General features: G+C 36.1%; 1 protein-coding gene across 1 annotated transcript; it reads left to right on the top strand.

Annotated features, from left to right (window-relative positions):
- The first annotated feature begins 6,713 nt into the window (after positions 1-6,713).
- On the top strand, positions 6,714-14,784 carry LOC137966403 (uncharacterized). Its single transcript, XM_068812998.1, has 8 exons — positions 6,714-7,899; positions 9,522-9,598; positions 10,206-10,374; positions 11,685-11,773; positions 11,934-12,098; positions 12,769-12,846; positions 14,081-14,184; positions 14,305-14,784. Exons 1-8 carry the CDS (start codon positions 7,260-7,262, stop codon positions 14,408-14,410), a joined length of 1,428 nt encoding a protein of 475 aa, XP_068669099.1. The 5' UTR covers positions 6,714-7,259; the 3' UTR covers positions 14,411-14,784.
- Positions 14,785-26,363: the final 11,579 nt, after the last annotated feature.

Below are 26,363 nucleotides of genomic sequence, written 5' to 3'. Positions count from 1 at the left end.
CTGGCCCTATTTAATTAAACGGATAAAAAATATAAACCCAAACCCAGTCTATTTTTTTAAATAAAAATAAAATATATTTAAATATATTTATATTAAGTTTTTGTTTACTTTTGAAAGAGGAAGATTCGGGTAAAACGAGATAGTTGGACTTCTGCAGGAAAAAAAAAAAGTACAAAACCACTTAAAATTCGGGTCAGGTTTGGGCCAAGTCCGGTTCGAGTCAGGTTAACAAATGGGTCATATTTTGTGAATCCACCGGTCCTTTGGATGCCCCACACGTGTACGGAAACTTCTTCCTTCCCTCGTGGCAGCGTATATTACGTTTCACGTGGGGAGCACATAGAAGGACCACGGAGTCATCCACGTGGCAAATAGAGATCAGCTGTCGGCGGCGAGTAAAGAATCTAAGTCGAGGGAAAAAGCAAGGACAGACTGGCGGGTGGGGCCCCGTGTCAGAGTTTGAAAGGGACGGCCGTGCTGGAAGGCCGAAGGGCGTTTAAAGACAAATAAAATTACAGAAAAGGACGGCATATTTGTCCCTAGAAAAGATTAAATATTACTAAGGGGGATCCTCTCAGAGGACTGGGATCTTTTAAATATTTTAATGTTCATGGTGGGAGGGGTTTTTTTATAAATTAATTGCCAAACTGTCCTTCGTGAATCGTGGGAGAGTGAACGGGAGAAAAAGGTCTAAAAGCAGTGGGAAAATGACGTGTCGTGGTCGCCACTCTGAACGGGACGGGTGGACGTGTCACGGTGTCAATGGCAAAGGTAGTAATTAAGGCAACGATGGACGTGTCTTTGTTATACGTTACGTGCATCAATGCATGGAATTATAATAAAACCAATAGAAATATATTTTCAAATAGAGAACTTTTTTTAGAAGGGAAAATTGCTCCAATAGGGAAATTGGTTTTTATGTAATTTTATTTTCTAGTGTTAACACAATTGTCCTTTATTGAACCTAGTCATCACTGAAGTGAACTTAGAAGTAGTAAGGTGTTAGTCTCAAGATCCTTATTAAGTTAATTCAATGATAACGAACATTTAGCAACTAATATGAAATTTGCGTGAGCTTAAATGTAAAAGAAAATTCATATGAAAATGTTGGATTTAGGATCCCATGATGGTGGTCGATCACATGAGAAAGAGAAAGAGGAGGAAAAATCGAGAGTGGAGTAGTTTGAGAGAAGAAGAAGAACGAGAGAGAGTGAGAGAGAGAGTTTGACAAGAAGAAGAGAGGAACGAGATTGAGAGGGATTGAGAGGAGGATTATGTTCAGCGATGTGACTAGTCATCCCCCTCATTGTATATTTATAATAACGAGATGAGCTATAATTACATAATTACCATTTACCCTAAGAAGGGTGAGAAAATGGACAAAAATCAAGAGAAAATTATATCATGCCACTATACTATGGTTTTATCTTCTAACAAGAAAGTTGGCAAAACATCTGTTCAACCGACCAAGAAGTGTCAAAGTGGCCAATCAACAAAGACTAGAAGACAATTCAAACCATTCAAATATTTTAACCTGCTAACAAGCATTCAAATATTTCAACTAGAAGTCTTGGAAGCAAAGGTCCATGCCAATGTTAAAAACGACCAGAAGACTGCCAAACATAGTAAGTGATGTAGGGATTTGTTTCGTCAGAACCACATGAAGCAGATTGTTCGAACGATAGGAGAGAAGATTCTCTATGTAGATTCGTTTGACAAAACTCGAACAACCAGCCCAGAGAAGGCTAGAAGACAAGAAGAAAAAATGCACTAGGATATCATTCAACCAGACAAGGATTTGTTAAGAAAGAGAAAATTCATTATAAGGATCCATTCAACTAAACATTCAAATGGCAAATCCAAATAAGTTAAACAATGAAAGAAAGAAGGAATTTTGATAGTATAAAATCGTTCTTACAGCTCAAACTGCATTCAAACTGTGTGATCTAGAAAAGTTGTGTTAATAAATTTTGAGCTGCGATTCAACCAAGATAGGTCTTAAAAATCTACAAATGACCAGTCTATGTGATTAGCAACTAAAAAATAAAATATTAAGTATTTTTCATAATTTTTAATCAATATTTCATCAAGTTTTTCAAAAGAATAATATAATCCCTCTATGAGGTTAAAGGTTCAAATTTTTAACATTGAAAACTCATCCATTTAAGTTGTTTTTGCCCCAAACAATGTAACTCTTAATTTCTAAGCTTTCAACAACTACTCCTAAGCACATCTACATTTAGAAATGAATCTTGCAGTTCAAATCTACATATTTCTCCAAAGGAGATGAGTCTATTAGTACATTTATTTGAAATGTGTATTCTCTTAGCTTTATCTTCATTGGAACCTTTGCACCAATACTTTAAAATCATATTAGTCATTCTAGTAAAAGGATTTGGTGTGAACTTACATGATCATTCATGACTAGATGCTGAATTTGTAAAATTCAAGGTTCTACATACATTTAGAATTGAACAAATAACCTTCTACTTTGAAATCATTTATGTCACTTAGATTATCTAAAGGTAAGATTGAAAGTGATTGATTTAATAAATTTTGCGTTTGGTAACTAAAATTGTTTGTTAATGTAGATGGGTAAGGTTGGGACATATGGTATCATATTTTTGAATATACCAAAAGAAAAGTAAAAAAATAAGGAAAATAATTTTATTGGTAGAAAATAATTATCAGAGATTAACGTGTGGTGAGACTGGCCAAAACATACCCTCAGATGACGAGGATAGGCTTCACCATCTTCATTGTGGATCTTGTGCAGTTGAGCTCTCGAGTGACAGTCGGGTAAAGTCAGAATGTAGATGTAATGAATGGGGCAATCATGCTCATACTAAGGGTCTGTTTGGAACCCTATGGAATTTTTTTTGATAATTTGACCATTATTATTTCCAAAAATAGTTAATAAAAATGAGAATTTGATCATTATCTCATTTTCACTAACTATTTTTAGATTAATAATGGTTAAAATTTTATTTTATTTTCTTTCTCTAGGGGTTCCAAACAGACCCTTACAATGGCCTTCGCCACCTAATTGGATGGACTAGAGGAAGGTGTCTCCATTCATTATTTCCTCTCTATTTTGTACAACATTATGCATCTCGACATCTATAATGTTGTGTTACTTCTCCATTATCATGTATGAAATGGTGTAAGGGTGTAACACTGTAACAATGACTTGATGATCGTCACATAAATAAAAAATATATTAGCGAATCACTTGGAGCTATCAGGTATGAAAAATTACAATAGAAAAAAATTTATCGTTGTTGAAAATAGATCAAGCAAAATTAAAATTTGGCAAAGTTAAATTGAATCTAGCGGAGCTAGAATGAAAATGCTATAGTTTGAAATATATACTGTAATTCTAAATATAAATATCATAAAGTTTGAAAAAAATGTTATTCTTATGCCCTTTGTGCCATTCCAACAGGTTTGAGCGTATTACAACCATCTATTCATATGAGACCTACATGAATAGAAGACTCTTAATTTCTCATATTAGATAGGGCTCAAAGAAGAAATTTGGGTAGATTTTTGTTTGGTGGATAGAATAATGTAATAGGTAGAGTTGGTGTAAGTACATTACATCATTAATTATTTGATATTCTATGTGGCCTACAATTATGAAGGATGTGATAAAGGTGTATTGTTGTCTAGGGTTGGTCATGTTCTATCTATATAAAGGAAGATAGTTGTGGGTTAAGGGGGTGGCAATGGGTCTTCAAGTTTGGGTTGAGTTGGCCTAAACACATAGATAAGCAGGTTGGTTGAAACTTGACCCTCATACAAAATGCAAACTCAAACCGGGAATCCTCAGGGTTCAACCTGGATTTGGGTCTATATGCTTAAAAGTATAGAAAATAACAAATATTGTTTTTTTAAAATACCAAAATTGAAAAAAGAAAAAAAATTAACAAAAAGTATGATTATAAGGTTTTTTTTTTTTTTTTGAAATATCCTAAAGTCAAACCCAACCCTGACCCAATTATTAATTGATCTAAGGGGTATGAACAACCAACCTTAAAACTTTGACCCATTTCTAGGTTATAAGGATGTGATGGGGTCAAGTCCTTACCTTATGATGTGATGCTACCCTTCTTATCCATGTGATGTGGAAAGAAGGGGAAGTTTGGGGGCACCCTTCCCCCTTGTCTACATGGATTGGTTGCCCTTGCCAAGGAGGTGAGGGGTGACTCTTCTTGAGCCTTCACCATAAGGTATTTAATGGATACTTGGTGAGAATCCATACCAAGCCCATTAAGAAAAGTGTGAAATCCATTAAATCACTAAATGGGTACATGTTTCTTAAATGGGTTGCATTTCGACCCATTGACAGCTCTACTTGCAATTAAGACCTCTTCTCCCTCCTTTTCATTTCCTTTTTCATGAGATATATTTATATGTTGTTATCTCAAAGGATAATCACATAAAGATGAAATGTGAGATAAAATAAACTCTCAATAATCGTTATTATTGGGAAATAAAGATTTGTGGTATTTACCCAACTTAATTGATGATGATAGAATTAGAAATCATGGAAAGTGGGAGAGGGAGATCATGAGAAGCCTCTTTGATGATTTTGAAAGAGAGATTTCCATCCAATCTTAGTTGAAAATCTTTCTCCCTAGAAAGTAGGTGACTTTTGGGTAAAGAGAAGGCATTAGTGCTCCTTTGAAATTGATTTTGATCTCAAAATGCTTTTCTAACTTTTTCTTGAAAAGGGCACTAACATGCCTAGATTCATTCCCTCCCCTTCAAAGTACCTACATTTTCTTCTATCCTTATTGAGATTATGAAAGGTTCAAACATCCATCTATATATCTTTTGTAGAAAGAAATGCACACAAATTTACTACGAAAAGTATAGATCCTTATTAAGTATTTCTTACGACTAAAGGAACGTTTTGTATAGAATACAAACAAAATAAACTTTGAAGGCTTAGTCCATGGAAGCAACTCCAATTTAAAACATTTAACAATCATATCCCAATTCCCGGCAAAAAGATTTTGTCACTCCTCTCTTAAGAAACTTTTGCTCTTGAATTTCTAAACCTAGTTGTTTGGTACAACAATAGGTATGGTATGTTTAGAGGATTAGATGAGCAGTAAATAGACATTTTCGTTTCAATAGTCATTTGGAGTTTTGTTTTCCCTAGATGATTAGAAGGCAGTTTACATGGAAAAAGGGCTGAGTTCAAGCCAATTTTTAGAAAACCTAACCTTATCTTACAAACATGACTCTAAAACCTGTCTTTTCGTAAACCTAAGATGAAGTTAGACTCATCCTGCAACAACATCACATTGTGGTCAACGACATCTCACTATTTTAACGAGCTTTAGTATTTCACACTACAAGTTGCACGCATCAAATTGGGATAATTGGGTTCTACAGTATATCCGACTTGTGGAGTTCGAAGAAACCTATCCCTTACCGGTTCTTCAAAGAACAATTCATCCCACCCTAATGGATAATAATATAAAAAACCCGTTCATGCTTCAAGTGGAATGAACTATAGCAAATTTCCCCTTTAGGTTGCATTGGATATGCCTTTTTGGAGCGTAAAACAAATCTTTAAATTAAGGAACTACTTCTAGCATTTAAAATAAGAGAAAATCACCACTTTGGGTGATTCTGCATATGTATGTTATCCCATATAAACATTTGAGCTAGTGAAAAACTTGCTTTAGGCATTGATTCATAATCTAATGTGACCCACCTAACAAATACTACACAAAAATGGCTATAGAACAAATTGGGCAAAGTGTAATTATCTTTTAAATTGGTCATATAGTCTATTATATTTATTTAGTAAAATTGAAGATACGAAAGGGTATTTAGTAATTTACCTTATAAATTATGTTTTAATATTTTAATATAAATTATTTTTAACAATTATGTCTTGTATAATTATAACTACAACTTATTATCCAGAAGAAGTCTTTGAGAAGAACAACTTGTTGATGAAAGCCTTATCAAACTCTATAAAAGAGGAGGGTAAATGCAACCTTAATTTGTCATTGTTGTAAACCAACTTGGGAGAGGAAGTAGACTGAACTCGAAACATCCAAGAATTATTAAAACCCCTCTCTCTATTAGGTATACGTCTCGTTAATCGAAAAAAGAGGTTTTTTTCATGTGAGTGTATCCAATTAAAAAGTACAAAATCAAGACAAGATACTAATCTCATTTTGGACTCCAAATCTTGAACTTGCATCAACTTAAAGACATGGCATTTTTCTATCTTGATAAAGATGAGGAGTGAAATTCACATCAAAACCCCCCAAGAGTAATTCTCAAAGGGAAGTTATTTAGTATTGAACTTCTAAATGACAAAACTTTCTTCTCCAATTCCAAAACCAATTGAAGTCATTTTGACATAAACGTTTTTTGTTCAAACGTGAACAAAACAGGAGTCAACTTCTCCCAAAATGATTTTTTTATGAACTTCTTATGCCTGCACAGATTGTTTTATTCTTAATATATAATATGAACTTATTGTTGCTATGATAACAGCCTTATAATAAAAAAATAATCTGAGATAAACTTAGATTGTTTTTAAATTCAAAGAAGTCTGATCTTTTACAGCGTATCGAAGAGACAGATACACGCGTTATACGGAGTACACGGACGGAAATAATCTTGCAGGGGGTACAAGAGTTGCGGGATTTTCTCTGGTCTATCCATGGACCTCTTTGGTAGCTGGAATAATGAAAAGGTCGGCTGCACCGAAGAAATCGAAGCTTTTTCTTCGCTTTCAGAGTTTGGGAAGGGAAGGTGAAGGGTGAGGAAAGAGGAATTGGAAAACCCATAAGGCCCTTCTACTCTTGGTGGGAATCCTGGGAAAAAATTGCCATTGAGGAATCTGTGGAGTTTTTTCCCTTCTTGTCTGCGGATTTTCTTGGGGGGCAGGTTGTTTTAGTTTGGTTTTTTACCCTTTTCGCAGCTTTGGGTCTCTGTCGGAAGAGAGAGCGATTGTATGCGAGAAGGAGTAATGGGTTGTCTCGTCTCATTTGTGGGTCTGGGATCGAGCTGGGAGCTGTAGGGTTTTCCCATTTATCTGTTTTGGTTGTGGGGGACATCTGATTTTTTTTGGTTTGGGGGTTCTGTCCCACTGAAGTCGAAATTCGCGAAGGGTGATTTCTCCGGAGTGGAATTTTGGGATTTGTTTGATTTCTTGGAAGGTTTGTTCAAGTTGGGGTATCCTGCAAGGGGGAGGGCTGAAGTGGGATTAGGATTTTGTGAAAATGGAGACATCGGGGAGTAACACTGATCCATACAGGAATTCCCCGAGTGTGAACGGTTCACGGAGATACGGGATGCAGTTCTCTGCGTCCAATTTCATCCAGGCTCCGCTGACGGCACTTCTGGAATATTCAGGCATTTTCCGCGGTCGGTCTAGCCACCAAGAAAGTGAAGCATTGATCAATAGTGGGGTTGGCTCCGGATTCAGGGATCATATCCAGACTCGGTTGGAGGAGTCTGCTGCAGGGACCGGCGGAGGGGAGGTGTCTATAAGGATAATTGGCGCGGGTGAGCAGGAGCATGTCAGAGCGGGCCCAACCTTGCCCGTGGCCCAGGGAAGAGAAAGTGGTTCTGGTGAGACTGTTGCTTCTCCCGAGTCAGTGGTTGGCCCGAATCGTCAATCAGATGTTGGTGGGACTGAAGGTGGATCCACTGGAGAAGGAGCTTCCTCTTCATCCGTGATTGGTCCTGCTAATTCAGCAAATGGAAGTACTGATGGGGAGACTGGAAATGGGAATGGGGCTAACAATAGAGATTCTTCATACCTGAGATATGATATTCAGCAAGCAGCGAGATGGATTGAGCAGATTCTTCCATTTTCATTGCTTTTATTGGTTGTCTTCATTAGACAGCATTTGCAAGGTAATTTTCATGCGTCATACAATGAGATAGTTATCTTGGTAATTAGATGGTTTTAGATTGGCTTCGAGTCTCAAAACGAAAATGTCAAGGTCCTTATAACTAAAGATACATCTGATGACACTGCAAAAGCGGACATCCACTGAATGAGTTCTTTTACCCAAGTTATCTGGAAGCAGATATCACTTTTATTAGGAAAATCTGCTTTCAGAGTCATGACTAGGGAAGTGCAAAGTCTTGGCATTTGCTAATGCCTTGACATGGTTCTTTGCTACTTGATGTGCCTGTCAGTTAATCTGTAATTTTTTTTCTGTTTTATTCTCATATACCTTCTGTTATTTTTTTTTTCTAAGTTTTGTTTTATGTCTCTAAGCCTATAGAAAAATTTGTAAACATGGGTGCAAATATAATTAGTTTCTCAAATGGTGGCTGTAAACATACACAGACTCTACACCTTATGCCCTTGCGACGATTGGAACTGAGAGCTCATGATACAAAGGTGGCTATTGAGAAAAACACCCATCTCCTAGGAACGTACTTATTATAAATCCGAAAAAGTTATGTTCTGTAAAATTTTTAGAAATTTATCTTCTTCCCCTCTGCGCCCCTCTTCCCCTGTGTTTGTATAGTTTTGAAAGTTTTCATGGAAATGATCCATCATTTTGTGCTTGTACATGCTTTTGATCATGTGAGAGGGCTTTTTAGTGGTGAATGATATTACTTTGGTTACCTGTTTTGAGTCGGGGACTGTACATAAGTTAGTCATTGTAGGATGGACCTGACTCAAATTAATCTAGCAGAGCAATCTCTGCCCAAGTTTCTTTCTGTTCTTTGGCATGTATTATTTTTCTGTGCTTTGGGTTGGGTTGTCGTTTTAGGTCTGGAGGCTAGTTCCCCGGGCTTGGAAGTGGTTGAATAGTTTCTGTCAGTTGTAGTCTTGGAGGCCCCTGAGGATTCTGTCTGGGAGTATGCTTCTTAATTTTACCCTGCCATTTTGGATGGTCTTGGCCCAATTTCTGGTGTTGACCCACGTCAATGAGTTGTACTGGTTACTCATATAAAATACTGAATTCATGTTTTGGATTTTGTGACTGAGATAAAACTTACTAAGCTCTTACTTACTGGCATTGTGATAACTTAGTTTATACACAGTAAATAAAGAGCTTCTAGTGATAAGAAAATTATCTTGATTTCTAGATTTTCTTGATTTTTAGTTGTGTTTCAATATTTAGCTGCTTCCCAACATGATTGGTAAATGTTAGATCAAAGTTAAAAGAAAAATTCCCTGCTTGAAAGTTTGTTTTCTTTGTTGCAAGTTAAACTCTACCAATTTTTGATGATTTTAAGAATGGCGATACTATAAAATTGTCATTTTGTTATTTTCTTCTTGTATCCTGCTTGATTATCTAATTTTTATATTGCCCCCACCATGCACATTCTCTTCTTTCTGTAATGTCTCTAATATGTAATATGCCTAATCTGTGTTGGTATTCTCATCTGAAAGGATATAATGTTGCATGTTTTCCTCTTTACTTTTATACCCTTAGAATGGCAAATATCATCTGTCCCACTCCTATGTTGAGTTCTTTCTAAGCTAATGACATTTCACCTATTTGAGCTTGCAGGTTTCTTTGTCACTATTTGGATAGCGGCTGTGATGTTTAAGTCAAATGATATTCTGCGTAAGCAGACAGCTTTAAAGGTGCTGTTGATATTGCTTGTTCTCAAATTCATTTGTCTGGATTCTGATTCTAATACATATTTTAGTTCATGATATTGTCTTCTTGGGTTTGGCTTGGCATAATTGGAAATTAGTAGGGTCTTCAGGTTTTTGTTGCTTTCTGTCAGTCTGCCCACGAGGTTTTACTTTTTAGCCTTCAAATTTTCTTAAATACGAAGCTTTCTTCTTCTTCGTCTTCTTCTTCTTCTTCTATTTGATTTTATTATTCTCCCCTCTCTAGTGGTTGTTACGTGTTTGTGCGCTGTTACTGTGTGATTTACTTATCATCTTGTAAGAAGTGCTTTCCGCCTTGACATGAATTTTTTTTAATGTATTCTTAGCAATCTTCAATAACTTAAACATGAGTCGTGGACTTATCATCCTAATCACGAGTGTGCATTCTCATTGACTCTTCTTAGGTTCTGGAAGCATGGCCTCAGTTTAATTTTCAGTTGTTATTTATTCAATTTTTAGGTTATGTTACACCTTTCACTAAGATTACCACTTGACTGGATTATATGATCATCAAGCTGAAAAAAAGTATTTGCATTGTACTCTGTCAATTAATTACTTTTTGATTTCTCTGCAGGGGGAGAGAAAAATTTCCGTTTTGGTTGGAATCACATTAGTTTTTATGCTACATGTAGTGGGAGTATACTGGTGGTACAGAAACGATGATCTGTTATACCCCCTGGTCATGCTACCTCCGAAAGAAATACCACCATTCTGGCATGCAGTATTCATCATCATGGTCAATGGTATTTGTTCCCTTTTCTGATTACTACGAGTCTTAGGTTGTTCTGTTATCTACCGTTTTATTTACAATTGGGTAAAACATATAGTGTGTAGTTAGTTAAGAAAATGGTCAGTGTGTACCATTGCTGGAAATAAAGAAGAAGGCCTAATATGCCCACATCTCCTCTCTCTTCCTCACTTTTCCTTCTTCTCTACTTTTACAGAGAGGAGGGATCCTCCAATATGTATGCTGCAGGGAGAGGGTGAGGGGGAGACGAAGGGCTCCTCAGCACCCACCAGAGAGGAGGGAGTGCTTTTCCTTCCTCTCTCTCTGCTTTTATGACGAGGGAGAGGGCTTCTCCACTTTCTATGCAGAGATGTAGGGGAGGGGAGGCCGCCTCTCCCTTCTGTGAAGAGGAGGGAGTATGGAAGGGTGCTACCTGCTGGTTGTTCTCTCTGTTTTTACATGAAGAAGGGGCTACTCTTTGTATGAGGGGGTTGTTGGTGGGGGGAAGTGGCCATCTTCCTTCCGTGGAGAGGAGGGAGCTTTTCTCACTCTGTTCTCTGTCTTTTTACAGAGAGGAGGTGCTCCTCTCTCTGAGTGGGAGAGGAGCTTGACAAATGTGTGGGAGGTTGCACAGTTTCAGACAGGAAAAGGGAGCCTCTTCTTCCTCTTTGTATAGGGGACATTGGCAGGGATGAGGTGGGGATGCAGATTGGGGAGGGTTGAAATTTCAACCCCGTAAAAAAAGCTGGCAGGAATGAGGTGATGGGGTTGGTTTGTGGGTAGGGGTCTTGTAGGTTGGGCCTTTGCTCAATAGCCCACATGGGAGGTTTTTAGTATAAGGTCTTGGGTTCAGGTGTTGTCAAAGTACAGGATTCAACTTGTCAAGAAAAAAAAGGGTTCTCAAAATCCTGCCCTGAATCCACTAGCTTCCTTTCCCAGGCCTGAAATGGATATTAAAACGATAGTTTTTGGGGGGACTAAAATCGGAAGCCTCCTTTTCTGGTAAACAATCTTTTATCTGCAGCTTGTGTCTGTCCTTTTCAAACAAATAATAATGCTGCATTATCAAAAGAGAACTGAAATTTGTACTCTATAAAGAAAAACTTCAGCTCTGCCACATGTCTGTGTTTGGTCTTTAATGTTCTCTCTCTCTCTCTCTCTTCAGATTGCATGCTTTGGAGCCTAGAAATTTTTGTTTATAATATTTGGCATCTTCTCTAAAACTTGCTAGATGATATTTTCCAAAATCATTAGTGTCCTGTTCTTTAATTTCTTGCTAATATTTAATTTATTTTAGAGTAGTTTCTCAACATAATTTTTTTCCAGATACTATGGTGCGACAAGCAGCAATGGTATTTAAGTGTATTTTACTGATTTACTACAAAAATAGCAGAGGCCGTAACTATCGTAAGCAGGTAAAACTCTTTTCCAACTTTTTGTGTTTCTAGTGCAGTTGTTGTTCTGAGAAGCTTTTTGAACAATAAATATTATGGAGTCCATTGCATTTGATTGATAGCCACCTTTTGTAGTTATGATGAAGCTTGTCTGACTATTTTTTATATTTGGCTTTTCTAGGGTCAAATGCTTACACTAGTAGAGTATCTCCTTCTTCTATACCGTGCATTGTTACCTGCCCCTGTTTGGTATCGGTTTTTCTTGAACAAGGAATATGGAAGCCTATTTTCGTCACTTACGACTGGATTATACCTAACTTTCAAGCTGACATCAGTGGTGGAAAAGGTATGAGTCATGTTGTTTTTTCCATTTGTAATCTGAGGGCTCTTTTCTCTGGGCAGCTACAGATAGTTCCCTTCAAGTGTTTCCTTTTAAGAAGAGCCATTCTCAAATCCCATAATTGGGAGATTCATGAATCAATTAGGATGGAAAGAAAAATGAGCTTTAGAAAATATTACAGTTTCTCATCTATCCATGTGATGGATCTGCAAAGGGTTTTAACTCCATCCTGTGATGATGCAGATGATGCTTATTTTATTTTTTATCCATATTTAATTAGTGGCACAAATTATGAAGTGATGGCTATGACCCATTTGCATCTTCGTTCATTGACAAATGGTTCAGATCCTATTAACTTGATTTTTTTTCTATTTTTGACAAAAAAAATGTCAACTTGATATAAATTCCACTGAAAGAGCATTATCATCAGAAAGTTATCTTTATGTGCCTACTCAAATATTTTCAGTTCTTACTTATTTTTAATGTAATTGTTATTCTCATTGTTGAAGTTCAAGGCAATTGTTTTCAGAAAATGTTTGTACTGTTATGATTGTCGTCATTGCTATTTTTTCTGAATAATAATTGCATGGTAGTATCCAAATGCAGGCAAGGCAATTTGTAGTTGGTATTACTGTAAAGTAATTAATGTATTGTTCTTTCAACATCTTATATTCAGGTCCAATCCTTCTTCACTGCACTGAAGGCATTGTCACGTAAAGAAGTACACTATGGGTCTTACGCAACAACTGAACAGGTAATCTCCTCTGCTTTCTCCATGTTTTGTTTGTCTTTGCAAATATCATTGCAGCTTATATAATCACCTGTTTCTATTTGAGCTTGCATTACTATTTACTCTAATGAGTTCAATGGGGACACTTAAAACGTAAGGTAAACTTTACATGATTACTAAAGGATTAATTATATTAGAAATTGCAGTGCTATGTACCTCTGGTAGTTCAACATTTTTGTGCATATGATCTTTCTCTCTTAACTATTGTCTTCTTCTGTTAGTTAACTCTATCCTTGGCATGGAAAAGTAAAAATAGCCCCATAAGAATGATCTTCTATAATATGGGTTGATGAGTCCATAATTTTATTGCTGGCCTGCACTACTCATCTTTTGTGCAATCAAACATTTTCTAGCTTTGGACTACTGTAATTTGGCATTTTCTCCTGACGAGGGGTTTGTGATGAAAGTGTCGGTGTGTTCTCTCTATGACTCTTTGCATGGAGCTTGGTTTGCTTTAAAATGCCCTCAAGTTTCCTTGCTTTCCAAAGCAACACGGACTGTACCTAAAGATGCTGCCATAGGGTTTCTCCTACTTAAGATGGTGCCCAACATAGGGAATGGTGGGGAGATGCGAGACAAGATTAGAAGAAAACCTTCACAATATTCACATATGTCATACTTGGTATCCTCTAAACCCTAGATTCACATCACCTCCCTATTGTTTTGTATGAGGTGCGTGATGATATCATCAAACTAAAAGTGTCCTATATATTGAAGAGTAAAATGAGTACAACAGCTCCCTGATGGAAAGCCAGGGAAAAAGTTTTGCAGTGTGTGTTCTTCTATTTGAGTCTGTGACACCTTTGTGGTTTTATAATGTTTTTTTTTCTTTTGAAATATTTGTGGTTGCCCTTTCATTATAACATTTTTGGATCTGTCACCTGCCCTTTGTTGCTGTTGTTTTCGTTCCGCTTCTTAATAAAGTTTTACCTCATTAAAAAAAAAAGAAGAAAAAGTTGGATCTCTTTCTTCTCATTTATTGCTCTTGATTGTCAAGAGATATAACTATAGCTTTAATTTTATTTAACAATTTTTTTCCCTTTGGCTTTTATTGTCGCTCTTCCTTTATTAAAGTGTCTCTTAATATGAGGTATTGCATCAAGTCTCTCACATGGGAAATTGTCGGCGTGGGTAATCGATATCCCCAGAAGTATAAAAAATAGAAAATGCTATCTAAAGCAACCAGTGAAATGTGCAGGTTGTTGCAGCTGGTGATCTCTGTGCTATTTGCCAGGAAAAGATGCATGCACCTATCCTACTTAGATGCAAACATATCTTCTGTGAAGATTGTGTCTCTGAATGGTGAGTTTATCACTGGTTAAGTTTTATTATCTGAATGGTGAGGTTGTTAGATGCAAACATGTCTTCTGTGAAGATTGTGTATGTGAATGGTGAGTTTGTCCCGTGGATGTTTTTTTACAGGTTTGAGAGAGAAAGAACATGCCCATTGTGCAGAGCATTGGTAAAACCAGCGGATCTGAGATCGTTTGGCGATGGTTCAACCAGTCTTTTCTTCCAGTTATTCTGAAAAACCTACCTTGTCATGGGAAAGATAGTCAAAGCTAAAATTCTGGTTGAATGAAGAAAGCTGCATGAAATTGAAGCTCTCTCCCCCACCCCATCTTCCCATTTTGAATCACAGATGCAAGCTCTGCAACTTGTTGAATCATCAACAGATTTGTCCTGGACTACAATGGAGATATTGAAGGGAAGGGATGTGGTTGTTGGTGTTCATATTGCTGTATTCAAATGGGTAATACTTTGGCAGCCGTAAATATTGGGATTTTTCTTCTTCTTCTGATACTACAAATTGGTGGGTGTCTGTTCATTATATGTTCTGCTACGCTATACACACAATACATGTTACATAGCTCATGAAACAGAAGTTGGAAATTATTTTTATACTGCTGCCTAGTAAGAAATTAAATTGAGTATACTCCAGAGGAAACTCATGTCTCTTGTAACCAAATGCCGTGCTGTCTGCAATAAAAATATGCTTCTAAAGGAGGAGTGTAAGTGAAAGTGAAAGTAAATAACCTAGTGTAAGTGAAAGTCAATTACTTGTTGGTGATAGTGTAGTGGATGAAAAGTGTATTGGAAAACACTTTTTGCTAGTGCCTAAAATGGAAAATAGTGTTTAAAATGGAAAATATAATGTAAACAAGGGAATGAGTTATTTTTTTATAATATATCTATATAGATCATATACCTAAATAGATAATTAATTTAAACAAATATGTTTATTATATTAATAAGTAATTTAATGTAGTATTAAAATATATTAATATATTAAATAAATAAATAAGATATTTCATAAATAAATTATGATAGATTACAGTTTAGTTTAAATTAATATAATAATTACGTGTGACAATTAATTGGTGCACTAATTAATTATAAAAATAAATAAATAAAAAGTAAAAAATAACAATAATGAAGATAATAAATAAAAAAATAATTTATTAATAACATAAGATATATTTTATGCAATATAAATTAATAATATATTTCTTTAAAATTAAAAGTTATTAGTTTAATTAATGATAAAAATAGAATAATTAAACAAAAATATTTGATCAATTACTTATTTTAATAATATTTTAATTACCACTCCTAAATCATTAAGGCTACTTCTTCCCATTATCTTGGCATATTTCTGTTAGTTAGATAATTTTATTAAACTCTTATGTTTCAAGTTTCATTCGATTCAAAGAGTTATATGAGTTTTTGTAATTAAAGACACTTTTGTCTTTCGTTGTAATTATCAATTTTATTACAATATGAGTAATTTTATTAAAATATTCGATTTACACAGAGCTTGCTTCATCCATCCTTCGTGCAACTAAACTGCTTTTTATTCAATTTTCTACCTCAATCGAAAACTGTCCATTACTGGCTGGGTGCATTGTGCCCTAATTCCTTTAATTGTGGGGCCTACTTGTCTATGCAGGGTAGATTGAATTAAAAAAAGTGATATTTTGTATAGTAATACACTTATTTGCATTAAATTGTGACCTTTTTGAGGAAATCAGATGGTTGAATCCATCACACAAGTTGTTGTCCAAAGGACAATTGAAACTTCAAAAGGAAAATACTCTCAACCTATTTAGATAACATCGATCACACTGAATGGGGCAAACTATTGAAATTGGTCAAAGTCCATTGTTATGTTTTTGAAGGCTAGAAGGATGGATAGATACATCAGAGATGATCGCCCTATAATAGTTACTGAGGACTTGAAAACTCAAGATAATCAAGTTATGACTTGGTTGGTAAACAATATGAAACCACAATTTAGTAACCAGATTTGGAGTTGTGGGATAGCCAAAGAGATGTGGACAACACTGGTTTCCATTTTGTCTTAAGAGAGTTATTTGTCTTAGATTTATGAGCTATATGTCCAATATTTTAATATAAAGTGAGGGTACAAATTGATTCATTTAAATGAGAGGGCTACTACAGGAAATTCACACCTTTCATCATTTTATTACAAACATCGAGGACTTCCGTAAGAAAAAGAATCAAATTTAGGTTGCTGATTTTTTAGATGGTTTGGGATCTGAATATGATGCCATTCAGGTTTAGTTGTTGGCCAATAAAGATGTAATTACTCTCAAGCAAACCTTTAATAGAGTCATTCAGGCATAAGGTACGGTAGGGAGTAAACTTGAAAAAGATGGTACATTATTAGATGTTGCAGTAAACTATCAAACCGTGCAACACACGGAGATTTCTTCAAAGTGTGATGTGGGATAGCGGTTTCATCTACGGATGATTACCTACGGGTACGGCTGATACGAGTAAACCTTCATCGAGGGAGACTATGTATCATTCCTGGGGGCCTTTATTGACTTTTTGGTATTATTGTTGATGACCAAACACATATGGTCCCACCTATGGATTTAGGAGCCCTGAGGGAGCTTAACCCTCACCCTGTTGGAGTATAACTAGCTAAGCTGTTATTTATTTTATTTTATTTTTTTATTTTTATTTTTGTAGTCATTATAATGTTTTAACTTTTCCCCATTGAGGACAATGTCAGGTTTAGGTTTGGGGGGGGGGGGGGGGGGGGAAACGACTCTTTTATGTCTTAGCAATAATTTTCTTTTGATTTCTGTTACCGGTTTTCAAATTACTCCTCTTAGTATGTGGTTAACATTAGTAGAGTTAAAATACGTTGTTCAAATGTGTTTCAAAATTTTTGGTAAATTTGTGTAGAATATGCCTATTAGAAATCTGATATCATTTGTTGTGATTCATGAGAATTCAGTGGGATAACTTACTATTGCATTAGACTTGGAACTTAGTTGCAAAAGAGAACATGTAAATCTAGTGTTGATCTATATTAGTCTGAATAGTCTTGTATGCCTGTTTGAACTCAATCTTTTTTATACCTCAGTGAAATTCCTTGTTGTAACATATGAATGCAAATGGAAATGCTCTTGCTTGCAAAAGACAAATAACTTCAGAAACAGCCTGGGCAAACCCAGGGACATGCACCGGAATAGTCGGTTACTTAAAAATAAGTGTATGTGCAGTGAAGACGAATACAAAATGGTGGTAATACCAAAAGTATTCAGTGAAACAAAAATTACGCTGGTAATAGCAAAAGTGCGCTGGTAATAGCGTAAAATGGTTTTAAATCTGGAAGCAATGAGTTTCCTTAACTTTGATGATGAATTGTAATTTGAAAGAAGTTGCAAGTCAAGATTGAAATTGGTATATTTCTTTTGTGAGATTGTTAGACAACATGCTTACTCTGCTATTTTCTCTTAATTGTGATGTGACCAGGATTTTATTGTTATTTGTTGCCTCTTTGTTCTATTGAAGTAATAGCTTATGGGTCACATTGGTCAGGTGGAGTAACAATGAGTGTATTTGGATTGATAATAGGCTATATTTTACACAGGTTTTCAAATTTCGTAAGATCTCATATGATTTTCAGATATTTTACTATACTAAGTGTTAGTCATATGCTAATGAGGAGTAAATTTTGTTCAATTTTCCTTTTTATATTATTGATTTATATGAATTTTGTGGGTAAATTCCATGCAAACCCTCACGAGACATAACTCGTCCACTACTGTAGAGTAGGGGTTTAACGGCTTGTTGCATGCGCTAAATGCAATCGTGCTCCCTACGAAAGTGGCATTTTGTTTTCCTAGGCTTAATTTTGGTTCGATTGTTGTTTTGCTAGGGACTAGCAAAGATTTAGGTTTGGGGGTGTGATAGATGCTATATTCTGACATGAGAACTAAGTTAATTATAATAGAATAACCTTTATAATTGTGTTATAGGTGGTTATTTATCGGTTTTCAAATGAAATGAGCATTTATTGAATTTGGCATTAATCACAATCGATATTGCATATTTTTCTCTCCTGAATTATATTTCATTGTTTTTAAGGTTTATTTCTTCCTGAAATGCTTTTTATAGATTTAATTATGGAATTTCAGGAGAATTATGGTGGAGAAGGAGATATTTACCAAAATGCCCTTAGTGAAATGGAGATGATTTTTAGGTCAAATCGTTTTAAAATAAATAAGATGGTATTTAAAGGAAGAAGGGGGCGTCGAAAGAGGAGGTCGAAAGGGGACCCGAGAGGGGGGACCCGGGAGGGAAAACCTGAGAGGGGAGACCCGAGAGGGGGAAGCGTGAAGAGAAAACAGAGGACTTCGACCGGAAACAGGGGAGGACCCGAGAGGAGTTCCCCACCGTCGTTCGCCGGGCCAATACCTTCCGCCGCGCCACCGTCGTCCACCGCCGTCCACTGCCGTCTAGCAACCGAGAACAAACCCGATGAGAGCTCGAGAGAGTCTCCATCGAGGTGAGTTCGACAGTCGTCGCTCGCCAGGCCGAGAAGTGATCCGAGAGGGCTTCTCCGGTGCCAATCCCGCTTTTCGACCATCCTCCGGCGTCTATCACATATTCCGACCAGTCCCGGAGCCATTCCGACTCCAACCGAGACTCGAGAGAGCTGGTTAGAGAACGTCAGCTCTGTTTCGCTCTTCGCCGGACGTTACCTCCGTCCGTCGGCTTCTAACCATCGTCGCCGGCGTCGTCTCTACCTCCGACCACTCACTCTTGCCAACCCGAAGCCATTGATTTCGGGAAATTGCAGCACCCGTGAGAACGAGTTGCTGCCCGAGCGAGAGGAGGAAGAAGGGGAGTAATTCATCATTATTGAATTTAGTTTTTATATGGTTTGAACTTAGGTTTTGAATGTTTATTAAATGGGATTTGATAATTAATATTTATTAAATATTTATTTTCCGGATATTTGATTAAATTGGCTAGGTAGGGTAGGATTATAATTTAGGTTGGATTTTGGTATTTTAATCCGATTTCTATCTTTCACTCTATGCGCCCGAGAGGGGCTAGACGCAAGGATTGAGAAATCGGATTCGTGATTATGTGGCGCTCAAGAGAGGCACGAATCACGGTAAAATCCAGAGTTGATAATTTTAGCATAATCACAATAGGAAATTGATTCTCTGCATTCTATTGTAATCCGATCTTTGTCATTAACTCTAGGCGCCCGAGAGGGGCTAGACGCAAGGATTGAGAAATCGGATTCGTGATTATGTGGCGCTCGAGAGAGGCACAAATCAAGGTAAAATCCAGAGTTGACGTTTCTTGTTGTGCAAGTAGTTAATTAGATTATTGCTTGATAATTTAGGATAGCATCATCACAATAGGAAATTGATTCTCTGTATTCTATTGTAATCCGATCTTTGTCATTAACTCTAGGCGCCCGAGAGGGGCTAGACGCAAGGATTGAGAAATCGGATTCGTGATTATGTGGCGCTCGAGAGAGGCACAAATCACGGTAAAATCCAGAGTTGACGTTTCTTGTTGTGCAAGTAGTTAATTAGATTATTGCTTGATAATTTAGGATAGCATCATCACAATAGGAAATTGATTCTCTGCATTCTATTGTAATCCAATCTTTGTCATTAACTCTAGGCGCCCGAGAGGGGCTAGACGCAAGGATTGAGAAATCGGATTTATGATTATGTGGCGCTCGAGAGAGGCACAAATCACGGTAAAATCCAGAGTTGACGTTTCCTGTTGTGCAAGTAGTTAATTAGATTATTGTTTGATAATTTAGGATATAATTAGTGTTTAGTTCAGATTAATTCATCATATTTGGTTAGGCTAGTTGACTGAAGAATACACAAAAATCAATCCTCCCTGTGGATATGATCCTCGCTTACTGCTAAATTACATGAACGATTCGTACGTTTGCGAGGTATTAAAACCGATGTAACTAAATTTTACATCAAGTTTTTGGCGCCGTTGCCGGGGATCGAACCCGGGTCACCCGCGTGACAGGCGGGAATACTTACCACTATACTAAACCGTGCAGTAAACTGGTGCAATGTATGCTCTTCACAGAACTATCAAATGTCTATGCCAGCCATGTTGCATCGAAGGAAACATAGTTCAATGAGGAAAAGTTAATGCCAAGCTACAAAGACATAGGCAAACCGATACCCAGCAGCCTTGACAACAAGGAGAACTCTCCTAAAAGTACCACACGATCACATGAATACCAAAGTCCTTGTGACAAATTGCACCATTGTGAGGGGACCCCAAGTAGTACACAACAATGACATGTTGGAAGAGTGACTTCCTAGAAAGGAAGTTGACAAATGTTTGAGGCTTGTCAATTCTTTGGGAATTTTTATATTTTTATCATAGTAAACTGTATTTATTTACTCTATTGGTCATCCAGGTGTTATACTTAAATTTAATAACCTTTTAAAGGAAACAAGGAAAATGTTCTCAAGGTGAATGTTTCATGATTCACTTTCCCCAAATCCAGAATCACCCATGAAAAAAAGTTACTCTTGACTTTTGCATGGGTGCATTAGTGTGCCACTATTTTGATATTATTTCTTTTTACATAATTAAATGTTACATTGGTCTATAGATTGTGTCTCTCAACATGCAAGAGGATATCCCAATGTTGAGTTTCTAAACATTGATTAAGAATACACACACACACACACACACAAATGTGTTTGTGCTTAAAGAAAACTGTGAAATAAATAGTTCACTAGAATTTTTTTTGGTTTAACTAAACATTTTTTTATGTTTTTTATTTTTTTAGACTCTTAGTGGAGGGGAAATGTCACCTCAAATCCTTTGTATGATCTACAGCTCATGTATCAAGCACATGGGTGTCAGATTAAAAGTCCAACTACCACATATATTCAACATAGACTTAAGATAAACTAGTAGACTTTCACAAATCTTTAGCTTACAAATCAAGATCAAAATCTCCTCAAGACAACTATGCATCATTATCTCCAAGAAGTCAACTTCTCTCCTCATCCAAAAGTCAGTTCATAACAAACAAATAAAAAAGAGGATCCTCCAAGCAATGTTCATTATCAAAGGATCCTCTAAATCAGCCCACACAAAAGGGTGAAAAGACCAATAAATTCATAAGCTTATCGTAGGTCGCAACCTCCAAACAAGCAAAAAAACTAAGGTTTAGAAATTGTAACATTGGCAAATTTTGTATTTATGTAACAATTGTAGATAACTAATCAATCAAGTACGACACCTTCATTCTCCTCTTGCCATATTTTATAACAACTGAATTCTTCTCATGGCATCAAAACACATGATTTAAGGATATTACACTAATAGAAATCATTGAGTTCGTAGTCCATTTTGATTATCATAACTCTCCTTGTTTAAACTCTTATGTTATTCACTCCCTATAAAATTCTCTCATACATGTTTTTATCTCCCTTACTGAACTTTGTCCTACAATGTGCCACTTTCTCCTTGTAATCATATCCATCTTCTAACTCCTTAGAATGTGTTCCACAACCCCTATTCCCTCTCTATCAACACTAGCAAAGTCCAACACCTCCATAATTGCCTTGATATAGTGAAACTATAATCCAACACATGTGTAGTGACAAAGCCAATGGCTTCATGTACTCAAATCCCAAAACCGAATAGGATTGATTGAAAACTCCCTTTTACCTTCATCACAGTTTATTTCTTAAGCCATCTAAGATGTTCCACCAATCATCTAAGATCTGAGAGATGAGCTTCTTGTTAGTTGGTTAAGTGATAGAAAAAACAAAGGTTTAGAAATAGTAACATTGGCAAATTTTGTATTTATGTAACAATTGTAGATAACTAATCAATCAAGCAAGACACCTTCATTCTCCTCTTGCCATGTTTTACAACAACTGAATTCTTCTCATGGCATCAAAGCACATGATTTAAAGATATTACATAAAATAGAAATCACTGAGTTCGTAGTCCATTTTGATTATCGTAACTCTCCTTGTTTAAACTCTTATGTTATTCACTCCCTATAAAATTCTCTCATACATGTTTTTATCTCCCTTACTGAACTTTGTCCTACAATGCACCTCTTTTTCCTTGTAATCACATCCATCTTCTAACTCCTTAGAATGTGTTTCACAACCCCTATTCCTATCAACACTAGTGAAACTATAATCCAACACATGTGTTGTGACAAAGCCAATAGCTTCCTGTACTCAAATACCAAAACCTCATTAGATTGACTAACAACTCCCCTTCACCTTTATCACAATTTATTTCTTAAGCCATCTAAGATGCTCCACCAATCATCAACTTGGCGTTCAAAGTAAGAGATCCGAGAGATGAACTTCATGTTAGTTGGCCTAGTGATAGAAGAAACACTTTGTCATGTAGTTGGCCTTAAGACGTCCACAAATATTTTGAAAAGTGTGAGTCCATTTATGCATCGTAGTCCAATGTAGATGGGCAACTTAGGTGCCATTGATTTTTTTTTTAAATATGATGAATTTTCTATTGAATCGTACATTAGAAAATCCAAAGGCGAATGCCATAACATCCATCTAGAAACCATTCAAACACTGAGACAAAGTTCTCTAACTCTTGAAAGTGCTAGGTCCTCAATTTGAATCATTTGATACAATAATACTCACTTATACTCCTCTCCCTAAATATCAAGAACTCAAACGCATACTCCAAATCCATGAGATGCAACTAAAGAAGTTTGTTGCAATCCACTCTTACACAACTATGCATGAAGATGCGAAGGGATCCAAGAAGTTTGACCCAACCATGATCAAGCTTTACTTTAACAATTCCAAGCAATAAGGTGAAAGAAATCAACCCTTTCATCTCCCTCCAACCAAAAGGGCGACATTGGTGAATCAAGGAGGGTCTAGATCTGTCATAGACCCAATCAATCTGCTGACATATAATGGCATTGATTCAACTATAACTATCAATCAGTTTAAGTGTTGGCTGCCCTTACTACTTTTTCTTTTTCTCAAGAGGACATTGGTTTCAGGACATCGAGAAATGACACACATGATGAGTGATCCAATTATTTTATATCCATCTCTTATTATAAAGGCCCAAAGAAGAATCTAGCAGGTTACTTCGTTAAATATAAAAGGATAACTGTTTTTTATGACTCAAAATTTCAAATGTTTTAGTATGTATTTAAGAATCAAGGTCTTCCATGAAATTGGTAGGCATCTTGTTATGAGATGGAATCAAGGCATTCCAACCATGTGGCCCAAAATGAATAATGAATGAGCAACCCTAAGTCATCTAAGAATTATTGATGCCAAGATGACCACAAAAATCCTCAGAACTTTTTGACATTGCAAAGATGCGTAGAAAATTATACATTAATGTGCTACAAGTTTGCACTAATAAAGTCATTGATCTAAGATCAAAATAATTTTACGGTCCATCATTTTTTTGACAAGTGTATGGTACAAGAAATTCGCTTTTGTAAAAAGTTAGTTTTCAAGGTTGGCCTAAAATAGCTTTTGTAAAATGTTAGTTTTTATGGATGTGCCCTAGTTAGTTTTCACCTTTGAATCAATTTCTAACACCATTAAAAACCAGACAAACCATTTTTTTCTTTCTTGAGCACCAACTCAAACAACCAAATTCTATTTTTTTCCATCTTCTAATGTTAGTTCCACTACATGAGTTTCCTATAAATTGTAAGAACCTCCTAAAGCCAAATCACAAGCTTCAACATATTGTTGTATATCCGGCCACAACCAAAGCTTGGTCCATTTTAGCTTCTGAATTTTAATGGCAAGAATTCAATTCAAGTTCTTCCTGGTGTTGGTACTATTGCAATGTGTTCTCCTAATGGAAGTATCAAATGTTAATGCCAGCCATGTTGCGTCGAAGGAAATAGAGTTCAATGAAGAAAAGTTAACGACAAGCTACAAAGCCGAAGGCAAATCGGTACCCTGCAGCCTTGCCAATAACAAGAACTGTCCTAAAAGCTCCATGCCAGCAAACAAATACCAAAGACCTTGTGGCAAATTTCACCGCTGTGAGAGGATTCCAGGTAGAGTCAACAGTGACATGTTGGAGGGGTGACTTCCTAGAGAGGAAGTTGACAAATGTTTGAGGCTTGTCAAATCTCTGGGAATTTTTATTTTTTCATCACAATAAACTTTATTTATTTGCTCTATTGGTCATCTAGGTGTTGTCTTTAAATGTAATAACCTTTTAAATAAAACAAGGAAAATGTTCTAACGGTGAATGTTACATGATTCGCTTTTCACAAATGCATAATCCCCCATGAAAAAAAATTACTCTTGACTTTTACATGGGTGCTTTAGTGTGCCACTACTTTGATATTAAATATTTTTCCTTAATTAAATGTTACTTTGGTTGAGAAGATAACTATAGTTATAGAACGTGTCTCTCAATATGCAAGAGGACAACCAAATGTTGAGATTCAAAACATTGATTAAGAATATATATAAATATACATATGCAGGAATGTGTTTGTGCTTAAAGGAAAAAGAATAAGTCAATTGAAATTTTTTTGGGTTTACTAAATATTTTTATGTTTTTTATGGTTTTAGCCTCTTAGAGGAGGGGAAATGTCACCTCAAATTTTACATACAATAACCGATCTCTATCATCACACAATTAATTTTGATAGATTTGGAGCACTAATATATACACCATTCAATCCATTCGACAGACCCCTATTAGAAGAGATTAGTAAGCTTAGGTGGCATTGATGTAAATACTCGATGATTTTTTGAGCTTTTACCCTCACCTATTAGGGTGAAGGGCATGAATGTAATTATCACTCTTTAACATCTATAAATAATAGTTAAGGGCGAGGATTAGTGAATGGGCTCTACATCGTAATCCTCACTCCATCCTTTCCTCACATGGTCTCTCTCCCTTCTCTGGTCGTCCTCTTGCCTCCTCTCTCTTTCTTTCCTTCTCTCCTTCTCTCTTTCACAACTTCTCTCTTCTCTTCTTCCTTACGTAACCTTGTAAATCATTACTATTACTACCATAAAATCCTAAAAATCAATATGGTATCAGAGTAGTGATTTCAGGACTCCATGATTTGTTCCTTTTTTGCTCGGTTGATCAAAGGATGCATGAACATGAAACTGAAGTGTAATAGGTTTCTCTCAAAGCATATAAGTCCTTTCTCTTTTATTTTTATGGTTCTTTTACTGAATGATTGAAGCCTTGAGAACATGTATGGAGCTAAGAATGTGCGAGTAAGAATACAAGTGTTTTCATGCATACATTAAATTACTACACAAGTTGTTTGCACATCATAGAATGTTGGCTTTCTTGAGTTAAGTCATTTAGTTAGTAAGATTACTGATGTTGAACTAGAGACTGATATACTACCTGGTTCAAGTGCAATCCTTGACAAATTTATTGTTTTGAGTTAATGAAATACTCTCTTATTTTGTTACAATGTGGGACCCACCATGGTGCACAAGCTGATGGGACCCACCATGAGGACATGGGATGCAAAGAAGAGTCCTCACCCAAGGTAGCACGAGTTAAGAGATAAGAAGCATAAACTAGAATAAGTTAGAAGACTTGAAGATCAAGTAGGACCCACAAAGATACCACAAGCTAGTAATCTTATCAATATGAGCTGGAAGATCATGTGAGATCCACAAAGATAAGACCACAAGTCAGCCTCCTCTCTTATGCCCACGTGATTGAAGAAGAGTTAGTGTTTAAGTTATATTAGACCTCTAGTAGATTGTGTTATCTTTTCATGATAGACTTATCGTAAAGAGTTAGAGTTGGAATGTAATTAGGAGACTTAAAGGTTAATTGTATAAGGACTCTATCACTTCCTCTACTACAAATAGAGGTGTTGTAATTTGGAATGAATCAAATTCTACAATTCTTTCTTGAGTAAATCTCTCTCTTTTTTCTTGGTGTACATCTTTTTTCTCTTCTTCTCTTTTCTCTCTCCGAGAGCTTTCTTCCCCTTTTATTCTTCTTCTTTCTCTCTTCTCTTGATCAAAATATTGGAAAAGGGATTCTAAATTCAACATATTTTAAGAACAACAACAACAACAATCAGTTTCGATCTCTTCATGTTTCAATATGCTGCTTACATTAGGACTTGTTTAAGTTGTTTGCCGTAAGAATCCTTCTCAAAACTTGATCTTCTT

The sequence above is a fragment of the Aristolochia californica genome, unplaced genomic scaffold, assembly GCF_029961685.1.
Source record: "Aristolochia californica isolate CCGP_79_NKW_82.1479 unplaced genomic scaffold, dmAriCali1.0.hap1 SCAF_5, whole genome shotgun sequence".
Lineage (NCBI taxonomy): Eukaryota > Viridiplantae > Streptophyta > Magnoliopsida > Piperales > Aristolochiaceae > Aristolochia > Aristolochia californica.
This window is presented reverse-complemented; position numbering and strand designations above follow the sequence as displayed.

Bases quoted from the DNA above. Each gene is read 5' to 3' on its own strand.
- LOC137966403 (XM_068812998.1), top strand. From the start codon at position 7,260: ATGGAGACATCGGGGAGTAACACTGATCCATACAGGAATTCCCCGAGT. The intron at 7,900-9,521 runs GTAATTTTCATG...TTGAGCTTGCAG, and splicing joins CATTAGACAGCATTTGCAAG to GTTTCTTTGTCACTATTTGG. The intron at 10,375-11,684 runs GTATTTGTTCCC...ATTTTTTTCCAG, and splicing joins ATTCATCATCATGGTCAATG to ATACTATGGTGCGACAAGCA.